This window comes from Octodon degus, unplaced genomic scaffold (assembly GCF_000260255.1).
Source record: "Octodon degus isolate 3935 unplaced genomic scaffold, OctDeg1.0 scaffold00072, whole genome shotgun sequence".
Classification (NCBI taxonomy): domain Eukaryota; kingdom Metazoa; phylum Chordata; class Mammalia; order Rodentia; family Octodontidae; genus Octodon; species Octodon degus.
This window is the reverse complement of record NW_004524648.1, coordinates 6624371-6645441: the sequence shown is the minus strand read 5'-3', so window position 1 is coordinate 6645441 and position 21071 is coordinate 6624371. Positions and strand designations below refer to the sequence as shown.

General features: G+C 43.6%; 1 protein-coding gene across 1 annotated transcript; it reads left to right on the top strand.

Annotated features, from left to right (window-relative positions):
* Positions 1-8597: 8597 nt before the first annotated feature.
* On the top strand, positions 8598-20741 carry LOC101582209 (galectin-9-like). Its single transcript, XM_023719905.1, has 4 exons — positions 8598-8648; positions 18995-19080; positions 19213-19375; positions 20118-20741. Exons 1-4 carry the CDS (start codon positions 8622-8624, stop codon positions 20262-20264), a joined length of 423 nt encoding a protein of 140 aa, XP_023575673.1. The 5' UTR covers positions 8598-8621; the 3' UTR covers positions 20265-20741.
* The last annotated feature ends 330 nt before the right edge of the window (positions 20742-21071 follow it).

Here is a 21071-nt window from a genome sequence, read left to right as displayed (position 1 = left end):
ATTATCCCAGTGTCATCTTCTAACAAATAAGGTCCAATTCATCTATAGAGTCAAAGCTGTTGGCCTGTGCTCCTGGGCAAAGTCAAACCCAACAAGGTTTGTCTTACCTTTTTACTTTCTGTTAGGTTCCCACAGACTGGAAAGGCTCCTAAATGCTTGTATGATTCAATGAATTTTAAGAGGTGTCACTCTCTTGGCAAACAGTCTCCTTTAGAATATTGTACTGAGTGTTTGAATTATTGTGAACGTATAAACCAGTTTTATACTGTCTGAGCTGACTACAAGTCCAAGGAGGAGCGAAAAGAGGGTGACATGGACAGTCAATGTTGGTCTGCTTCTGGTTCATTGTTTGACACAGAGTGATGGATCCATATAGCAAGCCCTGGAAGTTAAGAGCAGGTGAGGTGGTTTGTATTCATTGAGCCTCTCCACCTGGGCTGGAGGGCTTCATCCTCTCAGCCCTTGACCAGGACTTGATCCCCAGCCTGGAAAGAATACAGGGGTGTAGGCAAGAGGACTGTGTGGTGTTCCAGAATGGTCTGTCCCTGCTCCAGAAGGATCCAATGAATTGATTTTATCTGGTGACACAGGCTGGTCAACCTAGCTGTTTGGAGTCCTTTCCTCATAGACACCACTGAGAGGGGGCTGCACACATGATCTCAGAAGGTCATTGCAGTACAGTGTGCACTGGGATCCGAGGACTACCATAAGCAATACCATTGTCCAAACTGTACCAATCTCTTGGCACAGCTTAGCCAAGGTGGATTTGAGGGTGCATTTTTGTCTCTGTCTTCCCAGAAATCTGGAGCCAGTAAACTGTGTGGAGATTTTATTTTACCCCATGCTTAGGGTCTATACTACTTTACCCATAAATATCAGCCCATTGTCTGACCCAATGGTCCTAGGGAGTCCAGCTTAGGAAACAATGAACTCCAGAACAGCATTGCTTACACATATTGAAATTTCAGTCATAGCTGGGATGGCCTTCACTCATCCTGAGTAGGTGCAAACCAGAACTAGCAGCTACTTCTGATTTAGAGTTGTTAGCTTGACCTTGATGAAGTTGACCCCAACATCTGTAAATGAGTTGTCCTGCACCACCTTTTCAGGGTCCTGGAAAGGTGGGTCTCAGGAGGAAAGTCTCTGGTTGGGATCTTATCTTCTCCGCAGCAGCACAATCCTCCCGCAACCACACAGAGGGCAGGCTCAGGGTTACAGGGCTGATACATTATCCACCAGTGATTTACCACCCTTCCCTGCTGTTTTCTATTATGGCAAAATATACATAGCAAAATTATATTTGACCATTTTAATTGTAGATTTGTTTTGAAAATTAATTTATTGGAACCCTTTTCATATACATGATGATCACATTCATTATAGGGAATTGGTACCTGATAAGATATGTCTTGATTTTTCTTTCTTCCCTCATTTTCCCCCAATCTCCTCTCTTCCATTTAACACTCTTTTCTCTGCTTTGCACCCAGTTTTTCCGTCTGTTCCACTTTTTGTATCCTTCTGCGCCCACGTCCCTCGTTCCCCTTCCCATTTGACCATTTTCTTCCAGTGGCGCAGGTGGACAGTTCCAGCAGCGCTCAGGGAGCTCGCGTCGCTGCTCAGCGGAGACCATCGTATCTGGATTTCTCTTTCCCCCAGCAGCTCTGACATCTGTTAAGCGCATCTCCCTTTCTCTTGCTGCCAGCTATCTATTAGCACTTTATGCATTTGAATAACTTGTAAGAGTTACTTATTAATGACACTATCATGGCATTTATGTTATTTTTTTATCAAATGAAATGATTTGATAGTGATTACCATTTTATGGTAGTTGTTCAAAATCCCTTATTTTTGTTTTACTCCTCGTGTCCCCCTCTGATGCCCAGTGTGATCCTGGGCTCCTAAGTCTCTAGGTGGTTCCTAGGAACAGGGAGAGGGAGCTACCAGCAGGTGCCGGCACCCAGTATCTCTCTAATTGCCGCTATCTGACTGCTGGAATCTTCTCTCAACCCACAAAGAATTACAAGGCAGAGAGTCCAAAGAGGACAGAGCAGCAAGCAGCATTTATTGTAAAGTAGAAAGAAAACATCCCCGGAACCTTTGTGTAGAACTTTTCACAGACAAAAATGACTACATCTTAGCCTAGTGGAGATCAACCCTTGGGATTACAAACTGGGGAGTTTGACTTAGAAGTGGGACTGGTGATGGGGTGGGCTTACTTTCATAAGTATCATGAATATAACCTTGCTACAATGGGCAGGAAAATCCAGCTGACCCCATGAAGCCTTTGCTTATTAAACCTTAAATATCCTGGCCTTCCGCATTGTGCCTGTCACTAAGTCCCCACTGGCTGCTTATCCCCTCTGAAGAATTCTGTCAGAACAATCTCCACAACCACATCGCCCCAGCCTCATTAGCCAGGGTCACTCTAAAAAATCTGTTGTCTTTCCTTAGGGCCTTGCTCTCTGCAAACTGATCTTTTGGGTTGCTGTTGAGTGCCTCTTGTTATGTTAGGAAAATTACTGCCAAATCTGAGAAAATGGAACACAGGCCCAGCCACACCTGCAGAGGGCTATTGGTTCATTCTTTTCAAGTCAGCTGTTACCTCCCTACTGCTTTTGTGGTGTTCTCCTTCTGCCATTGGCTGTGGAGAGTGCAGGACTTCTACCATCTTGCTTCCTCAGTGTGAATGTGCAAAGCTGAGGATGTACCATAAAGCAGGGACCAGCTGAGACCAGAGTGCACTATATGCCCAGAGCAGGACCCAAAAGATAGTGAGGCTAGAATTTGAAGGATTTGAGTTTGGTGGCGGGAGTAGAAATCTTCAGGAGGCTTCTTACTCACCTGCCCACCTATGGGTGTCGTCATCAGCCAAGATCTCAGCTGGATAGTGGACTGGGACAGTACATGTGAACTTGGCATGTGGCCCTCTTAGAGTGGAGGCTGGTGTCCAGCAGAGAGCTCTGAGCACAGAGGAGGTGGACTTTGTATGTTTTGTACAACCCTTTCCAGGATCCTGCAGGGCCACTTCTATGCCACTCAGTCACACAGACCCTGCTGGTGTTCAAGGGGGACCAGATCCTGACCTGGGCCTGGGACAGGCTGGAAGGGCACAAAGACCAGAAATGTGTGGGGAATGCACTGACTGCTGAAGTCACTCAACAGGACAACATGCTGGGACAACATGTCCTTGGGGTCCCACAAGATCTGGCTTCAAGCAGTTCGTACTGCAGAGAGGAAGAAAGAAGCACAGCTGGGGCTTCTGGGTGTGGAAAGGGGCACAGCAGTTATTTTGCTAAAGAAAATGCTTGAAGAGTGTTGATTCTGTGCTACACACCTTCTGCATGCCTGTACTTCATCCTCTGACACTTTCATGGCTCAGGCACCCTGCATCCCAAGTTACAAACACTTGAATTCCACACTTGCAGAGAAGAAGAGACCTCACATTACAAACATCAGCGGGTATGAACCAACCACTGAAGTAGCTCATGTTGTTTATAGGTGTTGTACTGTACTGTACTACCACTTTTTAAAGGTAAGTGTAAAAGTGGAAATAATTTAGAGTATTTCTGTATGCAGCTTTGTTTTCAATGCTTTATTGTTTTATTTTATTGAGAAACAAATAGCAATGAGATAGTTTTAAAACTGATTAATAAGATAATTTCAATAATTATACATTGTACATTGTTATTTTCTTAGTGGTTATCCATAGTTCAAGAAGCAGACAGGATATGCTGTCCAAACACTATTAGTACACCTCTTTCTTCTCAGTGAATTAAGTGAAAGTAGCTGTATATCTATCCTATCTGTATATACAGATAGAAAATAGTCCTTCCTTTGTATCCTCTTTTTTGTTTAGTTCTGTCAGAGGTGGGTATTCTATTGGCATCTAAATACTATAGGTGCTTGAATTCAGAAAAACAATCCAACACTGTGCAGCAGTCCATAATAGTAGTGGGTTATCCTCAGAAGTTGTTGACTTGAGCTTTTCACAGCTCAGTATATTAATATGGTTTTACTTTATATGCCTCGTTTTTATACTTTTCTGCTGGATGGTTAAGACCTAGATAAGGCAAGACCTACATAACAAGAAATGGAACTTTTGTATCTGATAAGATCAGCCAAGTCCCCTCAGGATTTGTCCTGTAGCCCTGTACCGTAGTTTGCAGATCCTTCGTCAGTGTCAGCCATGAGGATGAGTCATGGCCATTGCTTGACCAGTTTACTCTCTGTGAAAGTCTGAGAGAATATTTTAATTGTATATTTGTGTCATATAAGATACACTTTGTCAAATTTATGAATGCATCCAAAGTATGAGTGTCCTTCCAGAAGGGAACTCGTAGGCAAGTCAGGGATGTAGTATACAAATAATTTTGCCCATTCAACACACAAAGAAATAAAGATGCAATGAGGTGCAGCCCACTGACCAGGGTTACAGAACAAGAAAATGTCTGCACATCCATGTTGAAGACTACAGTGTCACAGGCCTTCCACACACAGTGATTCTTGAAGACCAGAGCACACTTGTGCAACAGAAGGAAGTCACTGGGCACAAGGGCTGTGTGCACCCCCACTCTGGGGAACCAGCCGGCTGTTATTGGCCATGTAGTGTCACCATCCAGGGCATAGCAGCCATCGGGCTCTGTGCCCTCACTGTGTGCTGAGTGCTTACGTCACTAATCCAGAGAGCAAGAGTTTCTCTCCTCAAGGACCTCCTGCAACTCCTGCTGGCTACACTGTGAGGGGCTGAGGCTTGTCAGCATTTTGCTTTTCATTCTTTTATAATGTTGGAGGCCTGGGAACTTAAAATTTTGTTTTCTTTGCAGTGCATGGATTGAACCCAGGGCCATGTCTATGTTAGGCCAGGGCTGTGTCTCTGAGCCACAACCCCAGCCTGAGACTCTGAGTATTAACGGGGCCCATAGCTTTCTATGTTAAAGGCAGCGCTGTAGCTGTGGGGCCTCGAGCAAAGGATGTCACTTTTGTGCTTCACTTTCTCAGCTAATGCATGAAACTGTGATCACTGTAGCACCCTGGCAGAGAGAAGAGGATTAACAGCGCTTAGAACGGGGCCTGGTACAGAGTGTGAACAACAATATTCACTTTGAACTACTGGTCTGCAGGGAAAATAGGAGGAAATGTTTTCTGATGCTGTTCACCTGACCAGAGCAGAAGGCTTCAGAGTCTGTGTTGTCACTAAGGAGCTCTTGTCAATCTCCTCCTCCTATTCTAGGGGAAGAGGAGAAGGGGCCTAGCTTTCCTTTTGTAGGATCAATCTGTACAAGGAGAGATTTCCAATTGGAGAGCTTCAAATCTAAGGAGGATGCACAGGAAGGTCTTTACAAATACACATAGTATTCAATTTGCCATGGGGCTCCAAACCCAGAAACCCCTTATAAGTTGAAACATAATGTCAAAGAAAATGCAACTGAGCACCTGGCCTGCTGAACATCAGAACTGAGCAACGCGGCCCACAGCAGAGACCTTGTGGTTCCAGGGGCACCGTAACCAGGCCTGGGCACCTGAGGCTCAAGGAACTAAGGTCTTGTCAGATCAGGAGAATTTCTTTCCCAGAAATGAGATGTTTGTATCTCTCTAAGGAATATCTTGGTTCTGCTAATTATAGAAAGGTTATAGGTGGAGAAGCACAGCTAACCCTTTACTTTACCATGCATGACCTACATGGGACTTTGAGTATGATCAGCCCGTGTGATGGTTTGTTCTGGAGGAAGCTGAGCCAAACCTTTGTGCAAAACAAGATGAAAATGGGACCTTAGGCCCGTGGAAAGCTTCTGGGACAGCAGGGAACGTTTTGCTAAGACATGTCTGAAGGAGCAATACCATAAACCTGGGTAAGACAAAGCGCCCCTGGGACCGCTGAACTATGATGGCCTCACTGATCTGTGCCTTCCTCCCCCCCCCCACTTCCCATTCCTGCCTTTTGTGAAGAAAAACTATAATAAATGCTGGAGAAATTGGCAACCGGAGCCTCAGTTCCAGACTGTGATCCCCTAATCCTGGAACTTTATCTTTTGTTTTCTTTTTATCTGCCGCACCTACTTACAAGGACTGGTTGCCTCACAGAAAACAGTAGTTTTATTTCTGATGCTTACAAAACTGAGCCCACCCCATCCCCTGGGCTCCTACGGGCCCCCTTCTAGGTCAAACTTCCCTGCTTGCAATTCCAGGGGTTGATTTCAACATGGCTGAGACATCGTCATTTTTGTGTATGAAAACCTCTACACCAGGATCCCAGGGACATTTTGCTTCCACTGTACAATAAATGCTGCATCCGGCTTTCACTGTACAAGAAATCCCTTTCCTCAGTCCTCTTCTGACTCTCTGCCTTGTAATTCTTAGTGGATTCAGAGAAAATCAGCAGCCAGATAGCGGCAATTAGAGAGATAGCAGGGGCTGGCACCTGCTGATAGCTGCCTCTCCCTGTTCCTAGGAACCAGCTAGTGAGTTAGGAGCCCGGGATCAAAGTGAGTATCAGGGGTCCACCTAGATAAAGAAACAGAAGAAAAGTGACTTTGAACAGCTACCACCAATCTCTGTCATTTCTTTTAATGAGGAAATAACCATAAAATAAATACAATGATCTTATCTTTAAGAAATAACCCAGTCTCCCTGTTCCTAGGAACCAGTTAATGATGACATTAGCAGGATTATCCAACTCTCCATATTCCTGGAATCCATTCTTCTGCCTGTGCCTGCTGATGGGAATTGGTCAGGGGAAGGGCAGAGGAGGCAGGATGGGCTAACCATGTAGCCTGATTGATGCTTTTGTCACTGTCCCTACTTTACCATCTAAATTGGTCCCGTCTGCTTTCTCCTCGAACTCAAGTCTCCTCCCTGCTTCCTGTACCTCCAACCAAAGTGTTCTCCTTCTGGTCAATTTCAAGTCCTCCAGCTGGAAAGGAATGACTTCAAACCTACCATGTGTATAAGCACAGATCTGGGGCTGAGTATGCTCACCCTCTGCTTTTCCTGGTTTCATCCAAGAAAGCTGAGCTATGCTTTGATTCCCTATTTGTGACTCACATGTGACAGCCCTTATGAGCCGTGGCTGAGAAGAAATGGTGACAGGCATCTGTAAGAGCTGCAAGAGGGCCTTTTCCAATAAGACAGCCTTCACACAGCAGGCAGACTCGGGCACTTCCTGGCCTTTCAAGGCTTAGGCAGGAAGAAATGTACAAGTCCAGCCCAGGCCACTTGGCAACTTAGCAAGACACTGTTCTAAAATGAAAACCACAGTGGGGTGGGATGTGGATTGGAGAAGAGGCTCTCTGGCTGTGAGAGGATGGTCTGTCCTGAGAGTGGCCTCTGTCCTCCATCACAGTCCAGCGAGGACAGAGAGAGAGAGAGAGAGAGAGAGAGAGAGAGAGAGGAGAGAGAGAGAGAGAGAGAGAGAGAGAGAGAGAGAGAGAGAGAGAGAGGCTTCCAGTTGAAAATGAAAAGATTTTTGAGAGTGTAAAGAGAAACATATTCCCACTTACTGACAATGATAACAACCATCCATAACAAAGGTGAGTGGCCTTAGACACACCCAAGAATGAAGCTGGAAAAGAATTAGAAATTTAAAATGTCCTTGGAAACAGCTGTTGGAAATAAGACAAGGAGCCAGCTCATAACTGTCATAGCTGTCAAAGGAATCCACAAAGGAATACAAAGCAATTCAACAACCAGGGAAGAAGGAAGTCTAAGTGCCACATTTGCAAGACAGCAATGTAAGGCCCTGCCTACATACATAAAGTGCCCCATCAAAGGAACCTAAATATGAAGACATCACAATCTTCTCTGATCTCAATTTTAACATGGCTCAGGCAACCAACATAGTGACAAGTATCCAATAAACCATGGATGACAATTGGGATTACTTCAATGAATCACAAAATTCAGAATCCAGTCAGAATATTTTGGAGTTTCATGAAACAAAGGGAACTCTTATGTCCTTCCAAATGTCTTGCAGGGGCTTCCCAATGATACAGGGGAAAAAATCTAACTCCCAACCTACAAGATGTCAGAAACACCTAGTTCACTCTCATGAAACTGAAGAATGAATTATGTGGAACAAAGATTAAGACAAGGGAAATTTTATTGAGAGCTCTGTGTTGAGAGATAGCAGGGGATTTGAGAGTGGGGTGCCTCAAGGCTACTGCTATAAGAATGTTCGATAGAGCAAAATCATCGGATGGCTGCATAGTCATCAAGTGAGTACAATGTGGGTCACAGTGTAATCATCAATAAGATGGCAGGTGGAGCCAAAAAGCTAATAATGATCAATAGGGAAGCAGGGCCTGTAGCAAGATTACAGGGAAAGAAAAGGGGCATGTCAGGAAAGGAGGACTGTATGCAAAATTTTCAACACCCAAATATGTTGAGAATCTGCATTCCACTTGTGTAATGGGCTTGATGACCACAAGATGGATCTACTTCCAAGTCCTTCCCACCACCATCAGCCCAGCCGTTATCTTTCCACACCCAGTCCCTTTGTTTTTGGCTTTTTCCCCCTTGAAGAGCTGCCAAATGTGTTGGTATATATTTCCTTGTTAAGTCCAGCTCTGAGCAGAGAGAGCTGCATTGGTGTGAAAGGCGGTGGAGGCCACACAGGTGGATTAGAGATGGATTGCTGCAAAATGTCACACCAGGTGAGTGTGGAGCTGACCAGGTATGAGCTGGCTGCACAGACCATCAGCATGGTCTCAGAGTGAAGGACTGGTGGAGGGATTGCAGGAAGGGGAGGCCAGGAGACCCCCAGGAGGACAGAAATGCCAGAGGAGCTCTGGTGATGCTGATCCTGCTCCATGACCTCTCAGCCCTGGGCCTGGAATGACCTACACATATTAAGGTTTATTCAGTCACAGTTTATAGAGGTTTCAGTCCATAATTGGTTGGCTTTAAGGCAGGGTGGCTTGAAAGGAGAGTATCACAGAGGAAAACAGTTCCTGGCCCCCATGAAATAGCAACAGCAACAGAGCACCTTAATAGCCCCAACGTGTGGGAATGGGGGGCTTTGCCACTCCAGTCCTGGGCTTAGTTGTCCATGTTCCTCTCTGCAGGGTATTTTGTCTGTTCTTCCACTGTCTGTTGTCCGTTGATCCCTTACAGGCATGCAGAGCAGTGGGCATCGCTGCTAACTGGTTCTTAAAGAGGGAATGCCTGGACTTGGCTCCCATTTTACAACTATGACCAAAACCCGACATGGTTCTCCTGCCTTCCCCGTTTATGTTATAGGCTGCAGCCAAATTTCACACTATCCACATTGACTGTTAAGATAGTTGGCAGGGTGGAGTCCCTGACTGCTAGGGCTGGCACCTCTGCAACTGCCTCCTTTGAGTCCTGAAATGCGGTTTGTGCTGTCAGCCCTTCATTCCCTTCTGGGTCATCTCTAATTGTGTTGGGAATTATTTCAGTCTTGGCCAACCAAAAAATACTCAGGAATTTGACAGACAAGCCAGTTCCCTAGCCCTTGTCCTCATCCACATCCCAGCCCAGGCCAGCACAGCTTCCTTCAGGCTGTGCCTGGTATAGATATCCTCAGACTTCAGTGTTTACCTCAAAAATATGCAACCTGGTGAGGTTCTGAGCAGGATACCATTCAGTCAGTCCACCCCAGAATACACTTAGACACTTGGGAAATGTAGACATCAGAAAGGCAGGAAGCCTTGGACAGCCCGAAGCTCTCACTGCCTGAGCGCCGGGGACTCGCCCAACTCTGGCAATGCTAAGAGCAGAGGGGGCTGTCTCAGTTTTTCTGTCACTGGAGGATCCTGCACCTGATTCAGTGCCACTAGAAGTGTGCTCTGTTTTATCACAGCAGAGCTCAGCCCAAGGGTGAGCCTCTCACTCAGGTCTGCAGGACCTGGTGGTAACATCTGGAGCGTAAAAAGTTTTACAGGCACCTCTGGGCTGCAGCTGAAACCTGGGTTCCCACAGGCTCAACACACCCACTGCCAATCACTTTACCCCCAGGCACTCTATAGGGAGTGTCTGTTTCCCCAGCAGGACTGTCCCTTTCTCTTATCTGTAGCTAAGCCTTCAATCAGTCATCAGGTATGTCCATGTGTGCTGTCATCTGACCTGTGTGGCTCCATACTGGAACCTTGGGGTGTTGGCTCCTGCTTGTCCTTGGGCCACCCAACTTATGTTTTCCTTGTCTTGACAGTCCCTGTAACTCCTTGCCTGTACAGAAGTGATAGATTTGGGGAGTTCTTTAGGCCCACCTCCCTGCCTAGGGCTCTTCTCCTAATGCTACCTTCTGGTGAATAGCAGGCATGCAGCAGTACAGGGGACTCTCCTAGAAATGGGTACTCAAACTTTTCAAGGCGGCCCTATTTCCTGTGTCCAAAACCTGGCTCTTATAGCAGCCAGCTGCTTTTTTGGTTCTCCTCTGTCCAGTACGCTGGGATGGGGTTCGTGACACAGCTTTTGTGTCTTAACATGGCCACTGTGTCCTCACACTATTGCTATTCTCCTCCATGCACTTAGGCCAACTGTGGCATGAGCTGTCAGGAGTTAGAGCCCTGCCAGGTGCTGGCCAGAGGAGGAGCAGTGCCTGGGCCAAATAGTTCCCACTGCCTGTGCGTCTGTGCACCCACGCCTGCCCCCTGCTGGCTGCCTGGGGACTCTTCCCTATGTCATCACCTGAGTTGGGCAGGGTTCCTACTGCCCAACAGTGTGCTTGGGGCCCTGTATTGTGTCAGTCATGCCTGTGGAAGGTTTTTAAATTTTATTTTATTGAGGAACAAATATGAATGAGACAGTTTCAAAGCTGATTAATAGGACAATTTCAGTAATCAATACATTTTACATTGTTATCTTCTTAGTGGTTATCCATAGTACAAACAGCAGACAGGATATCCTGTCCAAACACTATTAGTACACATCTTTTTTCTCATTAAATTAAGCAAAAGTAGCTGTATATCTATCCTATTTTGTATATACAAATACAAAATGTCCTTTCCTTTGTATCCCCCTTTTTTTAAAATTTTATACTGTCAGAGGTGTGTATTCTATTGGCATCTAAATACCATAGGTGCTTGAATTCAGAAAAACAATCCAATACTGTCCAGTAGTCCATAATAGTAGTGGATCATCCTCAGAAGTTATTAACATGAGCCTTTTACAGCTCAGCATATTAATATGGCTTTACTTTATATACTTTGTTTTTATACTTTTCTGTTGGATGGTTAAGACCAAGATAAAGCAAGACCTATATAAGAAGAAAAGTAACTTTTGCATCTGATAAGGTCAGTCAAGTCCCCTCAGGATTTATCCTGTAGCCCTGTACCGCACTTTGTACATCTTTTGTCACTGTCAGCCATGAGGATGAGTCATGGCCATTACTTGACCAATTTGCTCTCTGTGAAAGCCTGAGAGAATGTTTTCTCTCCATATGACTCTCCTTAGGTACACTATACATCATTGATCACATTCCCCTGTGGCTCAGTAATCTCCTTGATCAGAAAATTTGGGGCACAACTGAGCTACATAATGTTACAGTACAGGTTCTCTTATATCCTGAGTCTTCACTGACCTTGGAAGGCTAGGGCAGAAATGTTTGTTGACCTTGCAGGCCTTCCTTTTCTCCAATTTTTGATCTGCTAACTTAGGTTGTTAACCCTCCAGTAGAGAAGCTTATTATTAACTTGCAATATTTGCAGTTTGGTTTACCCTATCTGTCTAAATATCAAACATCTTAGGCATATCATGGAACAGGTATTTTTCATCAAGTATTGACATGTTGAACTTTAAGTCCTTACAGAATATGAAGGAAAAATAATTTTAAAGAAGTAGAAATAAGCATTTACATATTTTTACAAAGAAATTTAGAAATCTAACTATATACAGAATTATGACAGGACAGACCTGTGACTTTTTTTCTTTTTCTTGTGTCTTTTTTTTCATTTATTACCCTTTTTTTAAAGAAAAAAAGAAAAAAAAATGTTTACTTGAGAGACAGTATGCTAATAATTGGTATGTCATGACAAGAAGTATGTATTTAGAAGACCAGAATGACAGGTATTCCAATCATGATCCAACTATTACATATTGCTAACTTCAGTGCAGCTGCTTGGTTCACAGGTATCAGTATATATAGTCAGGGTGAGAATCTTACCAGTTAACTACAAGTTTCAAAAACTTGCTGATGTTTCTCAGGATCATTGCCTTATCCATCTCGTGTGTATAAATGTATAGCTTTGCCCCTGTCATGTTTCCCAGCTTTTCTCCTTGCCCATTCCTCATTGTATAATCCTCAAATTCTCGCTTTCCTTTTATTTGTGTTGTACCTTTCTAAATGTATTTACTCTTTTGAGTTCTTATGCTAGGGAGACAGTATGATATTTGCACATGGTTTTTTTCAAGTGGCATCCACTTAAATATGAAGACTTTGTGTTTATCAGTCTTTACAGCTGAGTAATACTCCACTGTCGAAAAATACCACATCTTTCTCAACCATTCCTCAGGTGATGGGCATCTTGGTTGTTTCCAAGATTTGGCTATCACAAATTGTGCTGCTATAAACATAGGTACACATATTTCACTATGATATGATGCTGTCAGTTCCTCTGGGAAAATTCCCAGTAGGGGAATAGCAGTTTTGAATGGGATTTCCAGTCCTAGTTTTGTAAGGAGTCTCCACACTGATTTCCATAATGGTTGCACCAGTCTACACTCCCACCAATAGTGGAGGAGGGTTCCCTTTTCCATACAGCCTCTCCAACATTTGTTGTTGGTTGATTTGTTTATGATAGCCATTCTTCCTGGGCTGAGATGGTAACTCAGTGTTGTTTTAATTTGCATTTCACAGATGGCTAGTGATGAGGAGCATTTTTTCATATATTTATTCTCTTCTTTAATATCTTGGATGCACATTTCTGGATTAGGTCTTTAAATTTAGGGGCCTTAATGTTCTTTAGTTCTTTATAAATTCTAGAGAGCAGACCTTTGTCTGAGTGCTTATTAGTTAAGTTTTTTTGAAATTTGTGAATTGTCTTTTCACTTTGTTGGTAATTTCTTCTGACTTGCAAAAACTTCTCAATAAGAGCAGGTCCCAGTTGTTAATTCTTTCAAGTATTTCCCATGCGATTTGATTTTTGTTCATGAACTCTTTGCCTATCCCTATGTCTTCAAGAGTTCCTCCTACTTTCTCTTCTAAGAGATTTAGTGTTTCTGTTTTAATGTTTAGATCTTTAATCCATTTTGGCTTTAGCTTAGTGCATGGTGATAGATCTGAGTCAAGATTTAGTCTTCGGCATGTAGAGAGCCAATGTTTCCAGAACCATTTGTTAAAGAGACTATCTTTCTTCCAGTAAGTGTGTTTGGTCCCTTTGTTGAATATCAGGTGGCTGAGTGTGTTCGTAGAGGCCTCTGCATCTTCTAATCTATTCAATTGATGCTCAGGTCTATTTTGTTGCCAATACCATGTTGATTTTATCACAGTAGCTTTGTAGTATAATTTCAAGTCAGGAATTGTAATGCCTCCTGCCTTGTCTTTGTTGGCCAAGATTGCCTTTGCTATTCTAGGTCTTTCCTGGTTCCAAATAAATTTTAGGAACGATTTCTCTAGGTCTGGGAGGTCTATTGGTGGTAGTTTGGTAGGGATTGCATTAAATCTGTACAACAATTTTGGGAGTATGGCCATCTTCATGATGTTGGTTCTTCCTATCCAGGAGCAGAAAATATGTTTCCATTTTCTGAAATGCTCTACAATCTCTTTTTTAAGAGTACTATAATTTTCCTTGAAAAGTTCTTTGACTTCTTTAGTTAGATGAATTCCAAGGTATTTCATTTTCCTCGGTGCTATTGTAAAAGGTATTGATTCTCTAATTTCCTTCTCAGTGTGTTTGTTATCTCTGTAGAGGGATGTTATTGACTTTTGAGTATCGACTTTGTATCCTGCTATGCCACTGAATTTGTGTATCAATTCTAGTAGCTTCTTGCTGGAGCTTTTTGGGTCTTCCAAGTAAAGTATCATGTTGTCTTCAATAATGATAGTTTCACTTCTTCTTTATCTGTTCTTATTCCTTTTATCTTCCCGTCTTGTCTAATAGCTCTAGCTAATGATTCTAGAACTATATTGAATATAGGAGTGATAGAGCACATCCTTGTCTTGTACCAGATTTGAGAGTAAAAGATTTCGGTTTTTCCCCATTGAGAATTATATTAGCCATTGGGTTGTCATAGATGGCTTTTATCAAATTGAAGTAGAGGCCTTCTATTCCAATTTTCTGTAGGACTTTGAACATGAATGAGTGTTGGACTTTGTCAAAAGCCTTTTCTGCATCAATGGAGATGATCATGTGGGTTTTAGATTTTGCTCTATTAATATAGTGTATTACATTTATAGATTTTCAAATATTGAACCATCCTTGCATCCCTGGGATGAATCCTACTTGGTCATGTTGTATGATCTTCTTGATGATTTGCTGTATTCTATTTGCTAGGATTTTATTGAGGATTTTGGCATCTATGTTCATGAGGGAGATCAGCCTGTAGTTCTATTTCTTAGTTGCGTCTTTCCCTGGTTTTGGTATCAGTAGGATACTTGCCTCCAGGAATGATTTTGGGAGGATTGCTTCCTTTTCAATTTCATTGAAGAGTTTAGAAGTATAGGGACTATATCTTCTGTGAATTTCTTGTAGAATTCAGCTGTGAATCTATCAGGATCTGGACTTTTCTTTGTCAGCAGGCTCTTTATTACATTTCATATTTCATTGGCTGTTATTGAGTTATTGAAAGTTGTTATATCTCCTTGATTCAGTTTTGGTAATTTGTACCTTTCTAGGAATGTTTCCATTTCTTCTGTGTCTTCTATTGTGTGAGAGTAAACATTCTCAAAGTAGCTATTGATAATCTTCTGAATTTCCACTGGGTCTGTGGTAATTACACCCTTTTCATTCCTTATTGCTTGTATTTGAATTTTTTCTTTTCTCTTTTTGATGAGGTTAGCTAGGGGCTTATCAATTTCATTTAATCTTTCAAAGAACCAGGGTTTTGATTCTTTAATTCTTTTAACTGTTTTCTTCATCTCAATTGAATTAATTTCTGCTGTAATCTTTATGATTTCTTCCCATCATTGGGCTCTGAGTTTGGTTTGTTTTTCCTTTTCTAGATGTTGGAAGTACAGCATTATGGTGTTCATTTGTTCCCCTTCTGTTTTCCTAATGTGTGAGTTCACAGCTATGAATTTTCCTCTGAGAACTGCTTTCATCGCATCCCATAAATTCTGATAAGCTGTGGATGAATTTTCATTGAATGGTAGATATTTTTGAATTTCTTGTTTAATTTAATCTGTGTCCCATTAGTTGCTGAGTAGGGTGTCGTTCAATTTCCATGTATTTAGGGTTTTTTTCTGGTTTCTTTTGTCATTTATTTCCAGTTTCATTGCACTGTGGTCAGATAATATACATGGGATGATTTCTGGTTTTTTTTGCATATACTTAAGCATGACCTATGGACCAGTATGTGTTCTATTTTAGAAAATGACCCATGTGCAGCTGAAAAAAATGCATATTCTGCTGTGGTTGGGTGGAACACTCTGTATATGTCTACCAAGTCCATTTGTTCCAAGCTCTGGTTCAGTTTTCCTACTTCTTTGCTAATTTTTTGTCTGGTTTTTGTATCTTTTTGGGATAAAGGGGTGTTAAAGTCTCCTGTTAAGATTGTTGTATTGGATATTAGATTTTTCATGTCTAGGATGGTTTGTCTAATATAGTTCTTTTCTCCCGTGTTTGATGCATACATATTTATGAGTGTTATCTCTTCCTCTTGAATTTTTCCCCTAACCAGTATATAGTGGCCTTCTTTATTTCATTTGATCATCCTTGGTTTGAAGTTGAGACTGTCGGAGAACAGGATTGCTACCTCTGCTTTTTTCTGAGGTGCCTGGGCATGTAGTATTGTTTTTCATCCTTTGACTTTCGGCCTATGAGTTTCTTTATGATTTAAGTGTGTTTCTTATATACAGCATATTGTTGGGGTTTGTTTCCTAATCCACTGTGCTAATCTATTTCTCTTAATTGATGAATTGAGAGCATTTATATTGATGGTTATAATTGAGATGTGCTGACTTACAATTGACATGTTATTTACCTGCTGTTTTTTTTTTTTTAACTCCTTTTTCTCCTGTGTTTAATTGTTTGCCCTACTTAGTGGGTTCCTTCTGTTCTCATTGATGCAGTTCTGATCATTTTGGTCCCTCTGTAGAAAATGTTTCAGTGGCCTTGTAGGGTTGGCTTTGCCTTCATGAAATTCTTTAGTTGTTCTTTGTCATGAAAGTATTTCACTTCCCCATCAAACTTGAAACAGTGTGTTGCAAGGGTATAGTAGTTTTGTTTTCATGGAAGACTTGAAGTACTCTGCTCCATGCTGTTCTTGCCTTCATGGTTTGTGAAGAGAAGTTGGCTGTAATTCTGATGGGATTTCCTTTGAATGTGATCTACTTCTTTTCTCTAGCAGCTTTCAGTGCATTATTCTTGTGTTGGATTTCTGATATTTTGACTATTATATGTCTCGGTGTGTTTTTAATTGGGTTGAAGTTATTTGGTGTTCTGTATGCTTCGGTTACCTGAATGTCAGATTGTTGCCCATATTTGAAAAGTTTTCTGCTATTACTCCTGCCCATATAGTTTTTATATCATTTGTATTGTCTCCTTTCTCATTGATACCTATTAGTCTCACATTGTTCATCTTTGCATCGGCTTGGAGGTGATGAATTATTTTTTCTGCATCCTAGTTGTTTTTAAGAGATCTTTTCTTACCTTTTCACTAGCTGCACCAGAGTCTTCAAGATCTGAAACTCATTCTTCATTTTCACTCAAATGGTTTTGTAGGTTTGTGATTGAGATTTTAAGTTCCTCTACATCTCTTTGACTCTGCTTCATGCAATCTAATTCTTTCATGTATTTCTCATTCAAGGAATCCATCATTTTTTAATCTCCTGTATTTTTTTAAATAAATGTCTTCTTTAGAAGCAGTTATTAAATTCTTTTACTGCAGAGTTTTTTCAGTTTGGGTTTCCTCCATATGTTTCTGTATTTGATTCTGTAGTTCAGATGCTATGAATTCAAAGATTTCTTTTTTCATTTCAGAAATTAATTCTGCTTTGAGTTCCTTTAAACCTTTCTGTTATTGCTTATTTGATATTGACACTATTAATTCATATATTTCAACAGGGCTAGTGTCCTCTGCACTTGTTATGTGTGGGCATTGTGTTTCCTCCATATGTTTCTACATTTGATTCTTTATTTCAGAGGCTATGAATTCAGAGATTTATTTTTTTGTTCCAGAAATTAATCCTGCTCTGAGTTTCTCTATATCTTTCTGCTGTTGTTTATTTGCTTCCAACACTATTAATTCATATATTTCAGCTGATCTAGTGTCCTTGTTATGGGTGGGCTCAAGGCTTGAGATTGCATTGTGCTCCTTGTCTTTATCATTTCATATAGCACTGACCTCTGACCTTTGGTGTAGAGCTTTGGTGCAGTTATATCCTTATCACCTAATGAAATTCAGGTACTGATATACCAAGTTCTAGTTCATACAATTGTGCTTGGCTTGGGTCTGGCTACTGTGCTCAGCTCCTTATTATTGTTGCCCTTGGAGATGGGCCTGCTGTACCCCTCTGGTAAGATGTCCTGTTCCTGGATTAGCTGTGTGCTTTTGACCCTAGTCTCAAAGCAGGGCCTTTAGCTGCAGGGTTTCACCCCAAGCCTGTATGCCAGGCCTGGGCTGGGTCTGAAGGGGTGTGAGACGGGGGGGGGGCGAGAGAGTGCAGAAGCTCTCCCACACACTCACCATGGCTGTGCTTTTGTGGGTCAGCAGGACTCCTAAGAGCATGATAGAAGGTCTCACTCACCGGGTGGGCTGTGCTGGGTCTGGACTGGTGGGAGAGGTCTGGAGAACTTGGGGGAAGGCCTCTCTGCCTGTGGAATTTTATTAGGCTTCTATTTCTTGGGAGATTTTTGGATTTTTCCCAGGGCTTGACCCTCAAGCTCTTCTCATCAAGGTTGGCTTTCCAAGCTGCTCTAAAGGTGACTACAGTTAACAAAGACAGGACTGGGGGAGGTGTGTTGGCACTTCATCTCCAGGGTGTTCCTTCAACATCAGTTTTGGGAGAGATACTTGCTTTTTCCTATTGACCCTGTTTCTTTTGCCCATTAGGCAACCCCTCAGGGTTCAGAGGCTGAACTACTAAATACACGTGTTAGGTCCCAAAGTAAGCAGGCAGAAGTGGACGTCAGCAACGCAGCAGTAGCACGCAGTTGAGCAGAGCTAGATCCACCTACGCATCTATTGGTAACTCTCTTACAGGTTGTCATCACCTATTTACATTGAAGCAGAGTGTCCTAACCAGCACACGTGTGTTTACCTGTGCTACGCCTCAAAGCGCACTTACATGCCCTAAGCTTTGGGCACTTTGATGTCGTGCTCCACTGTGTGTGAGGCCCAAATGCTCCCACACTGAATTCCCCATTCTCCTTTCCACCAGATCCTAGACCAAAACTCAAAACCTATGAAAATAGAATGTGCAGAACACCTAGAGATTTTGTCTCCTATGCCAAGCAATGGTGGTAGCTCAGGGGATCCCTCTGACTTGCAGAATTAGATAGTCCACTGTCAAGTGGATAGACATTTTGTAGTATTATTGTATATTAATAATTTCAGGACAGGTACTTTTAATATTCCACTGGTCCTCTGAGTGTAACCTAAGTATATAGCCTGTGCTTATCACCACAGAACACATTAGTGTCCAGACAAAGCTCTCTTCATGACAGTGAAGGCTACCTACTTTGGCAACACAAAGCCTTCCCTCAGTTTTTGAATAATGAAGCAAGTAAGGATTGCTGGCTTCACAGGAAAGATGTCCTACTCTTAGGCAAGGCTTCTGACTCGGCTGGCGGTCCAAGCCCCTCATCGTTGGTACAGAATTTCCTGCTGCAATGGTGGCCCTCTGTGGTCACTGGCTGATCTGTCCCCATCCTCCCAACAGCTTCCTCACCATGTCTCCATCCCAGGTGGGCTGTACCCATTCAGGGTCATCACTGTGTCTGGCATTGTCCTGCAGAATGCTAAGAGGTAAGACAGGACCTCCAGTGGTCTCAGGGAGGAGGGAGCCATCCCCTGCTTCCAAGGAGGTGGGTAATGAGTGGGAGAGGGATCACCTGACTTCAGGGGACACAGAAGGTCCACATGATCTACCCACCCCAGATTCTACATCAACTTTTGCACGGAGAGTGATATCGCCTTCCACTTCAACCCTCGATTTGATGAGAATACTGTGGTCCGGAACACTGAGATCCAGGGTGTCTGGGGGACAGAGGAGCGAAGCCTGCCCTTCAACATGCCCTTCAGACAAGGACACAGCTTCACGGTGAGATGCTGCAGCCTGAGTGTGGGCACCAGGCCGGGTGCAAGGATAGCAGTGCTGAAGCTGCCTGGGGCTTCCTTCAATGGGTGGGGCTGATGCCTGTGATAGGAGGGTTGGGCCCCAAGGGAGAGAGAATGAGCCACAGACTGTTCTTATTTTATGATGATTGTCTCCAGGTTGGCAAAGGTTAACATCTAATTTTTATAGATGAACAAATCAAATCACAGGATAATTTGCTTGCCAAAGATCACACAGCCCATTTCTGCCCCATTGTACTCAAGAATGAGGTGCCAATCATTTATCTCCTTGTTAACCCAGCAGTCATTTATTAGCTCTTTGATTTGGTCCAGGAAATGCCTGATGTGCAGGAATGCAGGCAGGGACATGGGGACACAGATGGCACCAGCCAGGCCTGCTGCCCTGGTGGTCTGAGGAGGCATTTGGTCATGTGGTAGGGAGCTATTGGGGGCAGGGAAGGCTGCCAAGTGGGGGCTGGGTCCTGAGGTGCCTGGCAGTGATGCACAGGCAGAGATGCAGGCTGAGAGCAGCACTGAGGGCTGGGAACCATGGGTGCTGAGGGCCCAGTGAGGAGAACACAGGATGTTTAAGGAGGGGCGGGTGCTTCAGTTAGGGAAGTCCACAGGGCTGTTTGGGGGAGAGGAAGGAGTTTTTAAGGAGGGTCCCTGAGGCTCAGGAGGCTGAGGACTTTCTGCATGGAGTGTGAGCACAATTCCTCTTTGCCCAGGTGTCGATCACATGTCAAGCTGAGTGCTACAGTGTGAGGGTGGATGACCAACACCTGCTGGATTACGCCCACCGCCTGAAAGGCCTGCAGGCCATTGGTCACTTAGAGGTGGGGGGTGATCTTGAGCTTTCTAAAGTGAGTGTCTAAGCAGCCTCCCTGGCTGGTGCAGCGCTGTCTGCACCTTCTCCAGCTCCTCTTCCATTCCCTGCTCCAGCTTCTGGAACCCTGACCTCTGAGGTAGGCTGCCCCTCCCTGTAACAGCAGGCAAAGCCCAGTTCTTTTCCTCTTGCATAGTGGGGCTCCTGAGACTGCTGAGCCCCCAGCAAAGGCCCACGCTATATATAGCTCTCAATTGTCCTCCCACCCTCTGTGCAATGCCTCTTGGGTCCCAGGCCACAGCTGTGCACTGCAGTGATGAGGGGACCTGCACAGCCTTCCCCAACCCAATCTTATGACCTTAATCTATCTCCTTGGCTTTGCACCCTGCTGTCCCCAGCCCCTCTGGGAAGGCTGCTTGGTGACATCGTGCTGGCTTCTCCCAGCCCACCAGAACTTTGTCAGACAGGCTGCTTCCTTTCCTGGAAAATTTAAAATAAAGAGAATACTGTCCTGCTGGTACCGTGACTGACTGTTTTATGAGTGTGCCTGGAGACATTTTGAATTTTCAGGAATTGGGGTTCCCTGACCAGTGGAACACTCAAACACAGCATTCTTTCTTTTTGGGCAGTGAGGTCCTGAAATTAACACCTACACCAACAGGATTCCGTGAAGCCCGTGAGAACACTGTACAAGTAAGCTGGGGCTCTGGCCTCATGAGAAAGTGTCCCTGACATGGGCACCTTGATATCCTGGGGAACCCAGGAAATATCCTCCTGTCATTGAGAAGAGAGAAGACTGAGACAGAGTCTGTGGGTCCAGGTCAGAGGCAAGAATCCAGACAACCTGTGCCAAGTG

Bases quoted from the DNA above. Each gene is read 5' to 3' on its own strand.
- LOC101582209 (XM_023719905.1), top strand. From the start codon at position 8,622: ATGGATTGCTGCAAAATGTCACACCAG. The intron at 8,649-18,994 runs GTGAGTGTGGAG...TCCTCCCAACAG, and splicing joins GCTGCAAAATGTCACACCAG to CTTCCTCACCATGTCTCCAT. The intron at 19,081-19,212 runs GTAAGACAGGAC...TACCCACCCCAG, and splicing joins GTCCTGCAGAATGCTAAGAG to ATTCTACATCAACTTTTGCA.